Source organism: Engystomops pustulosus, chromosome 5 (assembly GCF_040894005.1).
Source record: "Engystomops pustulosus chromosome 5, aEngPut4.maternal, whole genome shotgun sequence".
NCBI classification, from domain to species: domain Eukaryota; kingdom Metazoa; phylum Chordata; class Amphibia; order Anura; family Leptodactylidae; genus Engystomops; species Engystomops pustulosus.
Genome location: NC_092415.1, coordinates 57,261,061 through 57,282,039, shown reverse-complemented (window position 1 = coordinate 57,282,039; position 20,979 = coordinate 57,261,061). Strand labels below are relative to the sequence as shown.

At 40.5% G+C, this 20,979-nt stretch overlaps 1 protein-coding gene across 1 annotated transcript in view; it reads left to right on the top strand.

The window, feature by feature from the left end:
- The first annotated feature begins 8,169 nt into the window (after positions 1–8,169).
- ANKRD29 (ankyrin repeat domain 29) overlaps positions 8,170–20,979 on the top strand; it is a 38,913-nt gene continuing 26,103 nt past the window's right edge. Inside the window, exons 1-4 of the mRNA XM_072152047.1 lie at positions 8,170–8,346; positions 12,456–12,566; positions 14,813–14,911; positions 15,000–15,098. Coding sequence (XP_072008148.1) covers positions 8,203–8,346; positions 12,456–12,566; positions 14,813–14,911; positions 15,000–15,098 — 453 coding nt within the window. The 5' untranslated portion in view covers positions 8,170–8,202. The remainder of the gene's footprint in view (positions 8,347–12,455; positions 12,567–14,812; positions 14,912–14,999; positions 15,099–20,979) is intronic.

The following is a 20,979-nucleotide window of genomic DNA, read 5'->3' as shown; positions in this document are numbered from 1 at the left end:
GCGACAGCTGTTTTCCTGAAGGATCTCCTCCAAGACCTTGATTAAAGCATCAGTCAACTCCCGGACAGTCTGTGGTGTAGCAGGGTGTTGATGGATGGATAAGACATGATGTCCCAGATGTGATCCACTGGATTCAAGTCTGGGTACCAGCAGGACATTGCAAAGCGTTAATGTCTTTATAATGCAGGAACTATGCATGTCATGCATGAGAAAGAACCTGCAACACCCCTGCCAATATATAGGTAGGCGAATAGCGCCCTCTCCAGGTCAGGAGCTGTTAGGGGGAGTCGCAAACCCTCTGAAGGTTCTAGAGCCTGGACATGTAATAGCACCTGTAGACTCTGTGTGGAAAGGCAATAGGTTAATGGGTGTAAGTTGTTATCCAATTAGTTGGCTGTCTTGTAAACTGGAGTGTGATTGGAAAGGTGCTACCACCTCACAAGGGGGAGTATAAAACCCATGTGCAGGTGGAGCACATGGTCTTAGTCTCAGGTCTTTGCCTGTCAGCTACCACATGGTCTGAGTGAAGAGAGAGATAGAGCAGTGATTTTCAACCTTTTTTGAGCCGCGGCACACTTTTTATACTTAGAAAATCCTGGGGCACACCACCAACCAAAATAGCACAAAATTACACTTAAACAGTCATAAAAGGCCTCCCTTTACTAATAAAAAACCCCTAGTGGCCTCCCTTTACTAATTAAAAGACCCGAGCGGCCTCCCTTTACTAATTAAAATGCCCCTAGCGGCCTCTCTTTACTAATTAAGAGCCCCTAGCGGCCTCTCTTTACTAATTAAGAGCCCCTAGAGGCCTCTCTTTACTAATAAAAAGTCCCTAGCGGCCTCCCTTTACTAATAAAATGCCCCTAGCGGCCTCCCTTTACTAATAAAATGCCCCTAGCAGCCTCCCTTTACTAATAAAATGCCCCTAGCGGCCTCCCTTTACTAATAAAATGCCCCTAGCGGCCTCCCTTTACTAATAAAATGCCCCTAGCGGCCTCCCTTTACTAATAAAAAGTCCCTAGCGGCCTCCCTTTACTAATAAAAAGTCCCTAGCGGCCTCCCTTTACTAATAAAAAGTCCCTAGCGGCCTCCCTTTACTAATAAAAAGTCCCTAGCGGCCTCCCTTTACTAATAAAAAGTCCCTAGCGGCCTCCCTTTACTAATAAAAAGCCCCTAGCGGCCTCCCTTTACTAATAAAAAGTCCCTAGCTGCCTCACTTTACTAATAAAATGCCCCTAGCGGCCTCCCTTTACTAATAAAAAGTCCCTAGCAGCTTCACTTTACTAATAAAATGCCCCTAGCGGCCTCCCTTTACTAATAAAAAGCCCCTAGCAGCCTCCCTTTACTAATAAAAAGTCCCTAGCGGCCTCCCTTTACTAATAAAACACCCCTAGGGCCTCCCTTTACTAATAAAAAGTCCCTAGCAGCCTCACTTTACTAATAAAATGCCCCTAGCGGCCTCACTTTACTAATAAAAAGTCCCTAGCTGCCTCACTTTACTAATAAAATGCCCCTAGCGGCCTCCCTTTACTAATAAAATGCCCCTAGCGGCCTCCCTTTACTAATAAAATGCCCCTAGCAGCCTCCCTTTACTAATAAAATGCCCCTAGCAGCCTCACTTTACTAATAAAATGCCCCTAGCGGCCTCCCTTTACTAATAAAATGCCCCTAGCAGCCTCCCTTTACTAATAAAAAGTCCCTAGCGGCCTCCCTTTACTAATAAAATACCCCTAGCGGCCTCCCTTTACTAATAAAATGCCCCTAGCGGCCTCCCTTTACTAATAAAATGCCCCTAGGGCCTCCCTTTACTAATAAAATGCCCCTAGTGGCCTCCCTTTACTAATAAAATGCCCCTAGTGGCCTCCCTTTACTAATAAAATGCCCCTAGCAGCCTCCCTTTACTAATAAAAAGTCCCTAGCGGCCTCCCTTTACTAATAAAATACCCCTAGCGGCCTCCCTTTACTAATAAAATGCCCCTAGCGGCCTCCCTTTACTAATAAAATGCCCCTAGCAGCCTCCCTTTACTTATAAAAAGTCCCTAGCGGCCTCCCTTTACTAATAAAATACCCCTAGCGACCTCCCTTTACTAATAAAATGCCCCTAGCAGCCTTCCTTTACTAATAAAAAGTCCCTAGCGGCCTACCTTTACTAATAAAAAGTCCCTAGCGGCCTCCCTTTACTAATAAAAAGGCCCTAGCGGCCTCCCTTTACTAATAAAAACCTCTAGCGGCCTCTCTTTACTAATTAAAAGGCCCTAGAAGCCTCCCTTACTAATTAAAAGGCCCCAGAGGCCTCCCTTTTCTAATTAAAAGGCCCTAGAGGCCCCCCTTAACAAATAAAAAGCCCTAGCCTACCTTTAGTAATAAAAAAAAGACCCTAGCTGCCTTCCCTATACAAATAATAACCTTATATACTTACCCTTGATGTCTTCTTCCGCGTAACTTCTCTCCTAATGGCGATCCGCCCACCTTCTGTAGCTCCTGCACCGCGCGCCTCTGGTCACGTGACTTACGCGACCTGACGTCAGGTCGCGTCAGTCACGTGACATGGGCCGCGCTGGGCAGGAGCTACAGAAGATGGATCGCCGACGGATCGCCGACGCGGGGCTTGGAGGTAAGTATGGGCGCAGAAATACGGGGCAGCTCTACACAGGGACAGCACTACACAGGGGCAGCACTACACAGGGGCAGCGTAGTTCGGGGAACTTTTCCCGCGGCACACTCAACCTTGTGTCGCGGCACACTAGTGTGCCGCGGCACACAGGTTGAAAATCACTGAGATAGAGTGTGGAGCAACACCTTTAGTGCTGCCACAGAAACCAATGCCAGGAACTGAGTCAGGAGACTCTAACCAAGAGCTGCAGCTTCCACAGTTTGGCACAGCTCCATCTCAGTTATCCCAGCCTGCATATACTATCAGGCTGGTGCCTTATCCTGTGGACCACTCTCCACGACCACTCCAGTACCAAAATCCAAATCTACTGTTTTGGCCCGTTGCCTGTTACCTGTTGTTCAATAAAGAACCGTGAGTTGATTTGCACAATGTTGTCTCCATCTGATCCGAAGGATACTGCTGTCTGCCACCACAGGCTTCCCCATCCATTACCCAGGGACTTATCTTACAGACACTCAGAGGTTGCCCCAGGGAGAATCGAGTACATCAGCCTCTCCCTCCATATTTCTTGCACACACCACCTGCTGGAGACCTGCCAGGCTGTAGGACATCCCTCCGGCCCCCATACCAAGCACCGTGACATCAGCGTTCTCTAGGCTGCAGTCGCCAGCCCCTCTGGTATTCTGGGCCTTGGCTGCCTCCAGGCCCCAAGAAAAAGGCTAGGCCCCGTTGGGGGATGTTGCAAACATACTGCCAAACCTGTCATGCTGGAGGATGTTGCAAGCAGCAGAATGTGCACCATGGTGTCTCCAGACTTCTGTCACATCTGTCACATATGCTCAGTGTGGACCTGCCCTCATCCATAAAAAACACAGGCTACCAATGTCGTATCTGCCAATCATCGAGTTCTCTGGAAAATGCTAATTGTTAGTACAACATGGTCTTGTAAAGTTGGGCTTTCATACCACCCTCATGGTGTTAGCTTCTCACAGTGTGAGCAGACACATGGATATTAGTAACCTGTTGGAAGCCATTTTGCAGGGCTCTGACATTGCGCCTTCTATTCCTACACACAAAGTGCAATGTACCGATGAGTTATTACCTCCTACGGCCCCATACACATTTCCCATTATCTGCTCCACGCTCTGGACACTGTACTGACAGACTGACTGACAGCTAACCTTCTTGCTACAGATCGCATGAGAAACTTCTGTGGGTTGTAGACACCACCTCTTGCTACCTGGTAGTGAGAGTGGGGACAAAATGCATAAGTTAATAAAACAATAGCTAGAAAGGATGATAACAAAGAAATGGTCTGTGGTCACCACCTACAGAACCACTCCTTTATAGGGCTTGTGTTGCTAATAGCCTATCATTTCTACCCGTTGTCTGTTCCATATGATCGACTGCAGGAGAAACTGATTCACAATCAGTATTGATTCATAACTGGACAGGGTGATTTGATGTCTTCCCTTTATTTATTTGAGCAGTGTATTTTCTTGCCAGCACACCTATTTCTATACTGATTTGTAAAAGTGCACGATTGTCATAATATCTATCCAGTGGTAAAACTCCCTCTGCTGGTTTCAACGAGACACTTTCTCAAATAGTAAAAGGTTTTATAGAGAATCTGGATTATCTTTCCTTTATTAAGATGGGTTTTACTCTCAGCATAATTACTTTTATAATAAAAATTGATAGGTATTGGATCAGATTTACTATGCAGTCTGTATCCAAATTCTGGCGTAGACTGTATATAAATATATGTATATATTTATGAAGTGTTTGTGCTGGTATTGTGTCGTGGCATGCCGTGCACATAAAGGGGCGTTCTGGTGCGTATTTGGAGTTTGCTGTACTATGCCATGTAGAAATCATATAGGGAATAATTTCAGCATAGATCGGGGTCCACCATGGCGTTCGCTTGCTCCTTGCACTCCTGTCCAACTTTGGATAAGCCATTGCCCTTATCATAGGTTTAATAAAACTGAACCATGAACCAGTAGTGACTAGCCACTTGATGCCATCTGAATTTTCTCTGTAACGCTTTAATCTAACAAAAGTTATATACCAGTCAGTAACATACTTGATTCTTACCTGCTACTTATCTTTATCAAGGGGGTTGATTACAAATTAAAAGTACAATCTCATCTCCAGGAGCCATAGCTGTAATGGCCATCCTGCGAAAAGTCAGAAATATAATTCCTGGTCAACCCCTTTGCATGGCTGCTTTGTATCTCTGCATGGATCTCAGGACACATTTGTTTAGATGCTGCCAGGAGCTGATATGGGTATGTCATTTTTATAGTATTTATGTAGGCAGCCAAGTCCTGCAATATAAATAATTAGTTTTAATTAGAATGATCTGAAAGGATGAGTTAAGAGTTATGCTTTTTATGCCATGCCATAGTAGTAACCTTGGAAGAGCTACCTGCAATTCAGCAGTGTGACATAAGGAGCTTCACCTTGATTTACCTCTGCTAGGTCGTCTCACACCCATCTCATTTCACTGCATACAAACATCTATTCACACTCTTCATCCACTTGATGTGTAACAAAGCTTTCCTGTATCATATGTAGGCCTGTGCCAAGAACGTGTTCTATTCTTTCTGCTGGGCACATTTCTGTCATTCCATTACACCCTATTGGTCTGTATTTGTTGTAGGATCTAGTATTAATCTCTTCTCCAACATGGTCCAACATGAACCTGTGGAGAACAGCTGGACCCATAGGTGTTTAAAGGACTCTAAATATAACTATTTTGTTTTTTTTGTATAGTTGTACTATCTTTTGATAATAATTTTAGGCAATGGATGTACTTTTTATATGTAGCAGATATTCTAAATTCTTACTTACTTAAGGAAATGGAGTCCGCTCACCTGATATGTCGCATTCAATGCGAGATAGCTGTTACTAAGCACCATCCCAGCCAACAAGGTCCAGCTCCAGTCACCAGTCCAAATTCAATGTGGGGCATTTCTTTTTGGCTTTGTGAAAGTTTTTTGGGGAACACTGTTTTTCAGCGCTTTGTGCGCCATTGTTGTTATATGTCAGTGCCACAATTTTCCAACACACCTATTTTAAATAAATAAGGGAATTATCATTTGTTGCTTAATTTGGGTGTAGCTCTTCAACCCCAATATTTTTCCTGACCTTCTAGTTTTCTGACACTTTTTTTGTTGCAAAATTAGACCAAAAAAAAGCAAGTCCTTTTTGAATGTGGTTTGACATTTCATGGCAATGAACACACACATTACTCTCTTGTGATGTAATGTTTAACCCTTTGTACTAGTATTAATGTTCTGTGAAGATATCCCTGTGTGCCTTCAGAAATTTTTGCTCATCCTTAGAAGAAAATTTTGTGTCCACCCTTCTGCATCTCAGTTCTCCAAACTACCCTATATCACATACATAATTATTACTGTTTCCACACTCTGCACCTAAAACGAACTGTGTCCATTTATCTTAGTACTGAGATGTTGGCCCTGGAGCTCCAAGTTTTTTTTTTATTTTTTAAGAGGAAAAACTGTTCTGTGGCTATAAGTAGTAATTTAGATCCCTTACAAAAATGTTTTTATATTCAATCCATCTTATCTTTCTAGCACATATTTCCTGTCATAGACAGCTACCAATGGTCTTAAATAATTGAATATATTCACACATGAAAAATTGATTGGTTTAGTTCCATTTGCAGTCTAAAAAGCAAACAGGAAATAATATTTTTTTTTAAAAAGCATTGAAGCATGTGCAATGATGAGAGAATAATTAATGTTATTGTTATTATGATAATTTTCCAATATACTTTTAGTATCAATTCCTCATGGTTTTATAGAACTCTACTTGCTGTACTTCTTTAGAAACCTTCTACATCTACATCTAGTGGACAGAAATCTGACCATGATTACACAGGTTCTCGGCTTATTATATCACACAGCTCTGATTACTCTCTGGATCCACTGGAGTTAGATGTTAGAAGCTTTCTATAGAAGGACAGCAAGCAGAGTTCTAGAAAACCATGATGAATTGATACTGAAAGTGTATTGGAAAAATATCATAATAACAATAACATTAATTTGGTGAAATGGGAATACCCATTTAAAGAGAACCCGTCATGCAAAATAACCCCCCTAATCTAAAAATATTTTCAGAAACTGCCAATAGAGAGCATTGCCTCTATCCCTTCATAGTCCCTCTACATGTCTGTAAACTTAAGCAATGAGGTCCTAAAGCTGTATGCAAATGACCTGTCCAGCTTATTCATGAGTGGGAGGTACAGCCACACCCCCAGTGCTTGACTGACAGCCTGTATAATGGTGCAATGGCTGCTCCATGTGCTTGCTGCTGGCCACACCCCCTGCAGCCTGTGTCTGTATAGGAGAGATACAACAGCTCCAGGATGCAGCCATGTTATATCAGAACATGTCAGATTAATGTGTAGCTGATGTCTGTGTCTCTCACCTGTATATTAGGAGGATGCAGCATGTCAGCAGATGCAGCACACACACTAGCAATGCTTTACTATACATTACACACAGACATGAGCAGGGGGAGGAGAGGGGAGGGGTAACAGGGGTGATATTACTGCCTCTGACCATGTAACTAGCCTAATTTACATAATAAAGAAATGATGATTTTATAATGATTAATGTATGAATTGACTAGATAAAGGATGGGGTGGATCCTCAGCTGCTCTAACAGGTAGTAGTGACAGGACAAGTGACACAGACCTGATGATAGGTGTCCTTTAAGCTCAATGGGTACCTGTCACAAGCTGTATTTGCAAAAAATGTGGAGACAGGTTCCCTTTAAGGGAACACTGTGAATATTAACATTAAAGTGACAGGCATTGTATAAGCTAAAAGTAATTAATATATTAAAATAATTATATTAAAATATAAGAAAATAATAATATTAATTGGAGGGCATTTATTTTGTAATTAATTCTTCAGGGCACTTTATTGCAATGACTTCTGGGGGTTGGAGGTGTTGTTACATTTTTACGCCTCACCGTATAGGGCAAATTACCTAAAACTGCTGGTGAAAACCATTTTGATTGTTTTGTGCCATGATCAGGTCTGCTGTGAAAAGTCTGTAAGAAATTCTTTAGTGGATCAGACCTGTGTGTTCCTAGACATGGGGGGGAATTTATCATATCACTAGTGCGCCAGCGTATGATGCAAGCCACGTCCCCCCTGACGCAACAGATAGATCAAAAACACTTAGACCTCCTGATGTATACGTAGGGCACCTGAGTCACCAGGCAAAAGTATGCCAGGATCTCCCTTAGATATTTTTGTATAGATTTGCGTAGCATTGCGCAGGAAATTGTGATTATTTCAGTGCTTATATGACAGAGAAATGCCACAGAAGCACTGATAAGTCTTTTCCATATATACATATAATACCCACATTATGAAGAACTAAAAAGAACAAGAGAGTATTTCTTTATAATAAACCTGAACCTTCACTACCATCCTATGAACATTGCAGACTTTTGGCTGCAGTTTTAATATTCTCTCCGGGATTCTGGCAGTGAGATAGTCAATATCTCTGGCTACAATTCTGTGGATGCAGGTCTTGGAGATTTCATGCTCTCAGTATCTGCAGATGGGAGAGACGAGCCTGTGTTCAGGATATCTCAGGAAGCTGCTAGAGACCTGATCCATTTCCTTGAAGCCTCCTTGGACGTGGAAGATTCTTGCTGCTGCGACATGTGCATGATGTCTTTCAAGGCAAGTGATGATTCTTTTACATTCGGATGTAAACTGTTAATAAATAGCAACCCCTCACAGTACAGGATCATGTTCCCAGGCCTTGTTCTGGGATAGCATAGTGCAGATATTGCCGGTGCAGGCCTTCAGTGAGTTGCTTTAAAAATCCTGCAGAAATGAGATACCAAATATCCTGAGTGTAAGAGAAAGACAATACTGGGAACTCCAGGATAGCAGCTTGACAGGGAGTGGGTGTGTTAATTTAAAAGAAGAACACAACTACAGAGTGTTTCTTCTATTGTTATACTGTTATTATTTTACATTTTGAAACCTATAATGTGGCCTATTTCTGTAGTCACACAGTAATACACAGATGTATCATATATTGAATCTTAACACTAAAAGCTTTTCAATAATGTAACAAAATGTGTAAAGAAAGTGGGTCACAAGGGAGTAGAATGTTTAAAATTTCATTATAACCAATGTCAATTATCTCAACTGTAAAGATCAATTCCAATCAGGGAAATTTCTAACTTTATATAAAATGTTTAAATGTTTCTTGTTATAGTAACTAAACAATTATTTTCCTTATCATCGCCTATGCTTACTACATTACCATCTAAATTTCTGTTCTATACCTTCCTTTCTGAGTCATAGAATCACATAAAGTTATATCATAGGTACAAATATCTAATCTGTATTGGGTCTATAGCTGAAAGGTTTTGCAGTACCAGGCTCCACAGAAGTTTTTGCAGTTGTTTTAATAACCCCTAAACGATTTTTTTTTTTTAAATCTGTCATGTGTCATCATAATTGGTTATACGCATTCACAAATTGGAGTGGGGGGACATGTATCATAGTTTTGTCTCTCTGTGGTGCATTTTTGAGAAATTTGGAAGCTCTTTTTTGCGCCTTATGTATGATCATGTCTTTTTACTTGTGATACATGTTCAGTTTTTCCTATCCTGGCAGGCGCAAATTTTGGCTTCTTTTTGAGACTTTTTGTTGTAAATGTCTCAAATCCACATTGACTTAATTTGGGATTTGAGGCTGTGTCCTGCATTTTTAAGCACTCTAGTCATACCCCAGGGAGATGACGACGTATGAGGCTGCGGTCACACGTTGCTTTTTGATTGTGTTTTGAAACACATTACAACAGCTGAGGAGAGGTGATTTACCTAATTACTTTACTGTTAACATTTGCATTTAAAAAACGGATAGGAAATGCAATGTAAACACATGCATTAACGTGGCGTTTATATTGCGTTTTGTAAATGCAAATGCTAACTGTAATGTTCAAAGGCAAATCACCTCTCCTCAGCTGTTGTAACCTCACCCTTAGAATTAACCAATAAATAAAAAAAAAGTAAATGCTAAAATTTCAGAATTAAAAAAAACAGGTTACTGTGCAAAATTTTAAACATTTAAAGCGTGTGAAATAATTCCAATTTACATGTTAAAATAGGGTCCATGAAAAAAATCGATCCTTTGCACCTGGTGCATCTGGAACATCTGGAAAACAAAGACACATAAGGCACTGCACAAGGTGCAGCCAAGGCGTACTTGAAAAACGATGAGTAAAAAGTTGCAAAAAATTCGCAAATACAACAAAAGTCACAAAAATTAGACAATTTCCCTAGCAGAAATAATGATACATGTCCTCCAATGTCTTAAACGCGTTGGTCTGCTCCATGTTTTTAAAGGTGAGCTCACTAGCTCTACATGTAACATTTTTGTATTTTCCTGTTTTTTAATGGGGTTAAATAAATAATCTGCACTTTTAAATGAACTTTAAGTTTCCATGAACACTTAACACTTTATAGTAGTCCATCATGTCCAGCCTATAAGATATATTTTTTTATAAGCATATTTTTATTGAATATTTTGTCAAACTCCAGTGACTACACAGAAAGGGGCATCATGAAATGTTTTGTAGTCAATTATTAACCCCCCCCCCTCTTTTCATTTCTAATACTTAATAAGTATGGCATGTTTAAGTCATGGAAAATAAATAAAGTTAGTTAAAGATTTTAATTATGGGAAAGTCATGAAGAATTTACATTCCTGCACTTGGTTACACAAATGCTCAAAATATATTTTCTGAAATGTATCCGTATCCATAAACCACTGGTTTATATAAATATGTATTCATATATTTTAAGAAAAATTTAATTTCTTCAAAATCTAAATCCCAAATCAAGTGACATATTGAACCCAAAGTCTCCAGCCAGCCACTAAATCAAAATCCTTGAAAATATGGCAGATATGGTAATCATCATATGATCTTAGGCAGTATCATAGAGAAATAAAAAAAAGTGAAATGCAAAATAAAATAGACTAAACACATATACAATCATATACAATGATTAACAAATATAAGAAGATTGTCACAGTGCCTGGATCTATGAGTATTGTAAGAGTCCTTGGTTTAGCATACTTGATAGGATATTTTCTTTTAAATGGGTTCTTCAAACCCCCTTTCCCCACAGAAATTTACATAGAATTTAAACTTTTTTAAAGTTTTCTTTTTATAAAAAATGTAAAAACAGAAAAGCTTAACTATCATTCAAGGCTACATTTTTTTAAAGCAAGTGTTTATTACTAAATACAGGCGGTCCCCTACTTAAGGACACCCAACTTACAGACAACCCATAGTTACAGACAGACCCCTCTGACCTCTGGTAAAGCTCCCTGGATGCTTTACTATAGTCCCAGACTGCAATGATCACCTGTAATGTGTCTGCAATGAAGCTTTATTGATAATCCTTGGTCCCATGACAGCAAAAAATGTTTAAACTCCAATTGTTAATGGGGCCAAAAATTTTCTTTTGTCTGGATCTACAATTATAAAATTTACAGTTTCGACCTACATACAAATTAAACTTAAGAACAAACCTCCGGACCCTATCTTGTACGTAACCCGGGGACTGCCTGTAGTGGAAAAAAATAATGACCTATTTGTCATAAAGACAAATGAGCACCAATATACATTCTCTGGCTCTTCTCTTAGGTTTGCCTCTTCTGTGATGGGCCATCTATGCCTCTCCTTGCCAAAGAGAAGTTAGGTTTTCTTTTTTCTTCTTTGACCAGTGGTTTAACAGGAAATGTACAGTTGAGCTAGTTCTATTTTTATTTTTCACCCCTTTTATCCCCCACATTGCATTGTTCTTTCTTTGCCTCTTTCTTACACTTTCTCACTAGTAGAAGCGTAACTTGAAGAGGCTGGGCCCCATGGCATACTTTTGAATGGGCCCCATCTCCCTCGCTAAAAAATATACATTTATGTAAATAAATGTAAGTTATAAACACACACAGTATATATACACCATACATACAGCAATTTACAATACACACATACATACAATACCATAAACAGACATACAGCATATGCACATAATATCCTGAATGCTGGGGCCCCCTGACACTGTGGGCCCTGTAGCAGTTGCTATGGCTGCTACCACTGTAGTTACGCCACTGTTCACTGGGTTGTGAGTGTGTTGTGCTTTTGTTGCCCAGGCTTCTTGTACAGTATGTTATCTTTCTAAGATATGTTAAAATAACTTTTAATTAAAAAAAAAATAGAATTACAGTGGTCTCTAATGACCAAAACAAACAAAAATTATAGCTTTTTAACTAGTACATAAAAAATTAAGAATTATACTAATTAAAAAGATCTGAAATGCATCCAGGAGCCAGAGAGTTAACATCTAGAAGGTACATTTATAACCAGTTGCAAATTCGAGTTTCTCATGTTTTAGTATGTTCATTGTTGTAAACATCTGAAGATACATGTTTCTTGGTCTGACTGTCACACGCATCATTTTCATGAGATTTTACTGGCTATTTGAGCTTTTCTGGCCCACATGTGGCAGAACTGGACCTGTTGAGATCCGTTAGCTAAAAACTTGGAAGAACATTTCGCCTTCCAGTAAATCTAGCAAGGTTTACATTATACTGATGAATACTTTACTTTGAAGCTAATGAACTTCACATGGACAAGTACCAAAAAGCACCCATTGTATGCCAAATCTATTCTCCATTGTTGTGAAAATCCATTCAATGATGTGTTTTTAGTATGCCTTTCAAACCAGGATGCCTTGAAAGTAATATGGCGCTATTATTTTACACAGAAGGAAACCCCTCTTGCCAATGCTACTTTCTGGGCCGCGCGTAAAGGAAACCTGGCATTACTCCAGCTGTTGTTGAACAGTGGCCGTGTCGATGTGGACTGCAGAGACAGTGTATGCCCTTCACTTGTGTATGCCAAGAATTCCAGATCACTATCTTCATCATCAGAATTTCAGAATGGCACAGTAGCCAGACAACAGGCCTGTTATTATTCCTTCAGCGTCACTATTATTCAGTGCTTTAAACAAGGTTCTAAGAATTGTGGTTTATGTGTTAAGAAATGCAAAGTGCTTTCTAGCAACCGGATAAATGAAACAGCCAAGGGATTTTTGGCATGAATGCTGAATACTTTATTTTTGGACCAGGGTGGTCCAGTACAGATTGCGTAGCATTTTTAATACCTCTAGACCAGTGGTGGCGAACCTATGGCACTGGTGCCAGAGGTGGTACTCGGAGCCCTCTCTGTGGGCACACAGGCTATCACCCCAACATGAAGTTCACCAGACAGGACTTAAAGAGTCTTCCTACAGAATCTTCCTACAATGATAGGCGAATTTGCCCTCCTACTTTCAACTACATTGGTGTCTTTAGGAGGCTGAACGATTGAAAGTTGTCAATGAACAAGGAGAAATAAATTACTGCTTGAATTGCTGTGCTGGCACTTTGGCTTTTGGCTGAAGTTTGGGCACTCAGGCTCTAAAGGTTCGCCATCACTGCTCTAGACTTTACAAAATATAGGGTACTGCATGCTGTCTGCTTGTAGTCAAAAGTGTAACTCCCAGCTCCTGGACTACATGGTTCCAATGTTAACAGGGCCATTATTTACCAAGTCACGTTATATTACTGGTACAGATGTCATTCGGTTCTGTGAGTCTCGGTGACCTGATAGGAACTGCAGTCTTCTGTACCACCTGTAACTACAAGTAGGGCTGTAGCTATAGGTGGTGCAGAGCTTAAAGTTCCCACCCAAAGTACAGCCCTGCTTTTAGCTACAAATGTTACAGCTGTGCAAAAACCTGTGCAAGAAGTTTTAGCCCCGAAAAAGATGCACAGTCAGACTAAAGTGCACAGTGTGATAATTAGTACTTTTTCAAAACATTGACACTACATGCACATACATGACACTACATTGACACAACTATTGCACATAGGGAAAAAAACACACATGAATATCGCATTGTGGGGAGATTAGATGTGAGCTCAGGCAGCCTCCATAGACACACACTGTACAGACTGAAATACGCATCTCTATGGGAGGGAGTAGTTTGGGTTTTTTTTTTTTTACAAAGTAAAAACAAAGTAAATTGTCCAATACACAATACTGTATAATAAATGATTTCAAAATGATGGTTACACTTTAAGTCCACAATATGCCTTATCATTTTAACACTGGAATAGATGGCAGTGACTATTTTTGTTATTTTTCTACATACAGTATATATAAAAGCACAAAATAGGAAACAAAACAAACTATTTCAATGGGGTGAGACCTATGTATGACACAGGTATTTCAAAGGCCAGACTTAAAATATGAAATCACAATCCTATTTATGTGCCATTTGTATGTGGAAAAAAATCAAAGATAAAAATCATTTTATTCTTATTCTTTTATGCTCTACAAATAAAACCACATTTAGATACAGCCAAACTGTAAAAGTAAAAGTGTATCAGATTTTGATCATAGAAAAGTCTTGTGTGATTGGATTCTTAAATATTCACTAGTAGATTTGCAGGATTATGCAGCTGGCAGGCTCTTACATACTCCTATTGGAAAGGAAAAGGAGAAAGAAAAAGTTCTGGCACAGAACATGTTTTGCATGAGTCACGAAAATTCTCTGCCATGGAAACTTTCTCCACCCATCCAATCGCGTATTCTAGTTATCATGTTATCTCATCAGCCTTTATGTGAGGAGCGAACTTTAATGGATGTCTAGTAAAGTATCTCTAGAACAATCTCACAGCAGGAGAACAAAGTACATCTGATAAATGCCCCGTCATTTGGGGTAGTAATAGTTTCTCATAAAAAGTCAATGGGCATGAGTGAGAACACTATCATATTATTCCAAGATGAATTTTTGTAAGGGCCAAATACCTGTCATTTTTGTTTTCATCTGTTTATTTCATATTTGCTGTAAATAAAAATGAAGTTTTTTTGTGTAGTATCACTTTTGTGACCTTTTGTTGTTTATTCCCCCACAACTTTTCTGAGTAGGTGAAGCTTAGTAGAAGATGAATAACATACATTACGTGAGAGTAGTTGTGACAATTTTTGTCATTTTTTAGTGGACTGACAAATGGTGCGTATTCTTATGGTATGTTCTAATTTTTCTTATATTCTTATATGTTCTTATATTTGCAGACTGGGGCAACAGCTTTGATGGTGGCGTCGTATGCAGGGCATATTCAATGTGTACGAGAGTTGGTACTACAAGGGGCAGATATTAATCTCCAGAGAGATGTATGTATATCTTGTGGATCCACATGGAGTCAGGGTGCTACTACAGTGTTCACTGATCCTATTATCTTTTCTTGCCATTGTTTTGCAGTCGGGTGCTACAGCTTTGTTCTTTGCTTCCCAGCAAGGTCACAATGAGATTGTGAAGTTCCTTTTTGAATTTGGTGCATCCACAGAATTTACTTCCAGGGTAAGTTATATTTGGTAACATATTTATAAAAAAAACACAGAAAAACTTGCAGTGGAAATTTGCAAAAACTGAAAAAGTCGCAAAAAGGAGACAATTTATCTAGCAGAAATAAAGATACATGCCCCCCATAGTCACATTGTGCCCAAAAGCCCATTGTCTAAGAGCCCTCAGTAGCCACAGTCACAGTGCCCCTCGTAGTCAAATCAAAAAATGTGGAAATACTCACCTCTCCACTTTCTCCACTTCATCCGCCAGACATCCACTGAGATGGTGAAGGCAGATCAGCGAGCCATCGGTTCCAATGCCATATCTTACACTATGGGGTGGATGTGAACATCCAGATCTCACATGAGGTGTTTGTCACACAACTACTTGTGAGTTTATCAGGGGGAGAATCAGGGGCATCACCAGGTCAAAAGGTCAGAAGGACATTTGTCCCACTGCCCGGGCATCCTCCTCTCTCTTATCACGATCCGTGCCCTCTGGACATAGATCGTGATGAGAACGAGTGCACAGTGTACACTACTTTCCCTACAGGACCTGTGATGATGTCACGATCACATGACCTGCAGGGGGCAGCAGTGCACGACCTTCACGAGTCAGGTGAGAGGGAGAACACAGGGGGATCTGTATGGGCACATTATAGGAGGGCTGTATGTGGGGACATTACAGGATGACACTAGAAGGGGGCTGTGTTTAGGGACATTACAGGTGGACATTACAGGGTGCTGTGTGTGGGGACGTTACTGGGGGGCTGTGTGTTGGGACATTAATGGGAACATTACTGGGGGACATTACAGGGGGACTATGTTTGGGGACATTACTGGGGTAGCTTATAGGTAGGCTGTCTGTGGGGACATAAATGGAGACATTGCAGGGGGGTCTGTCTGTGGGGACATAAATGGGGACATTGAAGGGGGGGCTGTGTGGGGTACATTACTGGGAGGCTGTGTGGGGGAGACATTACTGGGGGGCTGTGTGGGGGAGACATTACTGGGGGGCCGCGTGGGGGAGACATTACTGGGGGGCCGCGTGGGGGAGACATTACTGGGGGGGGATTTGTGGGGGACATTTCTTGGGCGTGTTCACACGTGGCAGTAGGATGGGGCCTCGGTTTGCTCACACATGAGTTTCCAGTGATGGTTATGTGATGGATAATGAGCACCTGGTCTCTTGTATTTGTTGAAATGCAAACGTGTGAGCGCAGCCTTACAGTATTTTGGGAGAGTGTTAGAGCAGCCACAGGATAACACTGTCAGCGTGTGTTCATATGTTGCAGTTACAATCAGCTTTGAGGTGGTTTTAGGTGCAGTTTTGTCAATTTAACAGGTGAAAGACCTGATCTGAATGGGTGAATTTGAGTTTGAAGGGGAAACCTGTTCCACAAATGCTGTTCACTTAAAATAACAAAACTGCACCTAAAACCACCTCAAAACTGATTGCGATGCATTTTGAACTGCAACACGTGACAGCACCTTCAGAGAACCAAGATATAGGGACAATGAAGGACATGTGGTGATGCCTAATAGTGAAGTGGACATGTCACCAGCAGTCACTGTATGTAACACGTAGGAATTTCTCCTGTTTTTTTCTGTAGCTGTATATACCCTCAATAACGTTGTTATTGGCAGAACCAAATGTTAGGGAGGGTATGTACAGTAACGGGCATTACTGAAAGTGTGATACACATGCATTGGGGCGCGTGCCCCGGATCTTTTACCACCCAAGCAACACCCCTGGGGAGAATACTGTGACTTTAGGGCCTGGCTGGCTGGGCCCGAGATAGCTTTTCCCTCAGTTATAAATTGACATCTGGGAGACAAAAGAACATGAAAAAAACAACCAAGCAGTCCCTGGATAGATTGATCTCCTTGCAGAGTTGAATTATCAAGTGAAATATTCTCTAGGTATGGTAACAATGAATCATTGGCCTAATGTCATTTTATCTGCAATGTGTCTACTTAAGAAGGCTTTCAGAAACTTTACTTACTACTGGAGAAAGAAGGAGCACAGAGAAGCTGTTTTCCAGAATTATGTATATTACAAAGTTTACAATTATCACCTGCACTGTTCATTTCTGAAATGGGTTTCATTACATCTTAAGTGCAGTTAACTCAGGGGTGTAACAAAAATTTTTACTTGACCTACATAAACGAATTAGAAAAAAGGTATTGATGACAATAGCGGTGGCTATTGCCACTTTTTGTTTTTGTTAACAAGGATTTAAGAGTAACCACATTAAGAAATTCTGCTTGGTTTGTAAAAAAAACACAGGGTGCAGAGTCCCCCCTTAGTAACTGCTTTTATCTCTGTTATGAAGGAATCTGTATTCCAGCCTGTATAGTGTGTGTCTATGGAGGCTGATTACATGCTCAGATCTAATCTCCCTGTGTTTGTTCATAACTGAGAACTGAGTAGCGAGGATTAGCTGTTTCTGCTCTAAGCCTGACTATACAATTCTATGAGCACTGTTTTCTAACAGAATATATTATCAATCCCTGCTCAGCCCATAGACACGGAGAAAAACAATTCTCTTAGAAAATAATGCTCATAGAATGATTTAGCCAGGCAGAGAACAGACATGGTTAACTCTTACTGCTGATAATTGTTGTATAATTATATTTTTCCTGTTTATAAATGAATATTGTTTTATCAGACAATACTGTAGGTCTAGCAAATATCAGACAAATGCTGACTACAGTACATTATAATGCTAACATTTCAGTTCCATATTTCAGATGTGATTCATTAAAGCATGGCATTTTATTATAATTGCTCCCTATCTGTCACTCTCCCTGCATGGTTGAAGCTATTTTTTTAGCTCTTATCACCAGTCTGACCTGAGAGTGTAGCATTTCTTTTATCATGTTTTATTCACTTCCTTTTACCCTTTTTTATTGTGTTTAGGACCATAGACTAGGTCTCTCTGCTCAGTAGACTGGAAAAAAGGTTGTCATTGGAGAATAGATGTGCAATTGTTTGTAGAATGTCCAGTGCATTGATAGAAACTGTAGAACTGGTAAATTGCCCAGTAAATAAAGTGTCATGTGATCTCTATGTGTCCGTGAACAATCCCCTTCCAGGGCTTTATGATATTATTCATGAATATAAAATCAATCCTTGCAGGGCAATTGTTCATGGACAGATAGCGATTACATGACCCTCTATCTGCGGCCATGTTATGGTCAGGAATGTCTGGCTGATGAGGTAAAAGACAGAGGCTTCACTTCACTTATAAAGAAAGTAGAGCAGAACTTTTAATAGATGAATATTGGTAAATTACACAATATCCAGCACCCCCACACAGACATTACAAAATACTTGAGGTAAGGTGGCCAACCCCTTTAATATGTTATTTTTATTCCAGGATTAATATTGTTAACCCTTTACTGACATGTGACGTACTGGCTGAGCCCTCTCTATACAAGGTGGGCATTTGCAGATTGCAGCAAACACCCACCCATAACACCCGCAATCGGTGCTGCCCTGTAGATGCAAAGCTGCCAGAGGCATTTAAAACCTAGCAGCACGTTGATGCTGCCATCTTGGATGCGACCGCTGTCCCCTGTGAGGACACCCAAGGTTGTCGATTTGCACATTGTAATCAATGATGAGGAATATCCCCATATACTGCCATACTATAGTATGGCAGTATACGGTAGGATCAATCAGACAATCTAGGGTTAAAGTACCCTAAAAATAGTCAAAATACAAATTAAAAAAAAAGAAATGACAATCACCCTCTTTCCTTAGAACTGATGTAAATGTAAATAAACAGTAAAAATCATAAACAATTATTATAGCATTTGTGCCAGTTTCCTGTCTGACTTTGCACTGAAAAGAACATGCAAACTGTCTGCACATGTATTTATAAAGTGTCTGTGCCAGTTTTGTGTAGTGGCTGCAATGTTTGTGGCGGTGTGTTGGTTCTTAGTCGGAGTTTGCAACACATTAATTACTTACGTGCCCCACAATTCTGCAGGATGAACAAAGTGCACAAAAAAAATGCCCACTTCCCGAGCAGTGCAGGGGGCGTCAGATTAATAAAGACAGTGCACAAGTTTTGATTAATCTGGCGCCCCCTCCGCACTCCACAGGCACACTGCACGTAGAGTGGGCAAATGTTTTGTCCTGAAGGCTAAAACTGGCTGTGTACTGAAAGGGTTAAAGGGGTTGTCCTGGCTTTTAAAAATTATTTTATTAGACTTTGGGGCTCCCATTCATCCGCTACATCGCCCGCCACTTCCAGTGTTTAGTAGGCACGTAGTAGTAGTAGAGACAGTAGTAGTAGAGACAGAAGATATGGCCTATGTAAACAAAAAGAGGCCAAGTATCATGGAGTGCTGTGGTTAAATGGGAGCACTGAAGGAGGGCAGTATGCGATTTTTATTATTTTTCTAACCCTCCCCTTCCGCCAAACCTTATATAACCTTTGTCAAAAGCGATAAAATGTCCTAAAACCATGAGAGCAGAACAGTATAAACATACTGTATCATGGAACTCCAAATACTCCAAACAGATGATATTTGAAGACACAGTTGAGTGTAAAATTCATCTAAAAATGGCTTTATTATATTTGCTGTGTTCTTAATTACATCCATCTTTGTCTGACAGAAACTTTTAGTAACTTGTCAGAATCCCTCTGTGTTGTGATCCTGCTTGAACAAGTTACTGGTGCACGTGGGCTTATGCATAAAGCTTGTAAAGTAAATAACAGGCTTCCTTGTTCTACGAGCTGGTAACAAGTCAATATGTTAAGTGTTATGAAAGGAGATGGAATCCATTTGGTGTTGAATCTGTGCTCAGTGAGAGCCTGGCACCCATTCAGAAAAGTGCTGACTTGGCTCATTGGCGCGTTACGCTTTAATGCACACATTTCTTTCCGGACAGCAAAAGGGCATCTGAGGCTGAATTTCAGGTACTGGCTTGATATTTACTTCATGCCCAGTGTTTCATATCCAAGAGAATTGGCTAAATGAAACAGCTTTATATTTGTTGGAAAGATTGTGATTCAGACACTTCAGCATCTAAATCTGTAAACTTTAAATATAATTTAATGTACTGGCAAGACATTCTCAAGAATGGAAATGAAAAACTTAAAGGAGCTATCATTCAAAGATGATAAAACTTTTCAAGAATTGTACAGAAAAACCTCTCCAAAACTCAATCACTCTCCGGTAATGCCCCAAGAATCCTTCTGACTCATTAGCAAATTGTAAATGGTGAATGATGGATTTTGATGGTAGATTTACTTTTTATTCTATACTCATATAAAACCTGAAACTGGAATTTAATCACAGGATACAAATTGATTACAAAAAGAAGATACATTTTGCAATTACACAGCCTCTGTACATGTTTGGCTATATACTCTGGGGGTCATTTACTAAGGGCCGGATTCGCGTTTTCCCGACGTGTTACCCAAATATTTCCGATTTGCGCCGATTTCCCCTGAATTGCCCCGGGATTTTGGCGCACGTGATCGGATTGTGGCGCATCGGCGCTGGCATGCACGCACCGGAAATCGGGCAGGGTGGCCGAACGAAAACCCGACGAATTCGGAAAAACCGCTGCATTAAAAAAAAAAAAAAAGTGTTGCGGAGCTTGCACTTACCTTCACTCAGCCTGGCTCAGTGTATTCCAGTGCGTTCCGGGGAACTTCAGCGCAGCAGCGCCACCTGGTGGTCGTCGGAGGAGCTGCCTTAATAAATCCCGGCCGGACCCGAATCCACCGCAGAGAACGCGCGTTCTGCCCCTCTGTGTTAATTCTGGTGCCAGAGAGTGCAAGGTTCAGCTTTTTAAAAAAAAAAAAATATTTTTAATACTTAAATATCTGTTACGCATCTCTTCTTTTTGTTTAACCCCTTAAGGACCAGGCCCT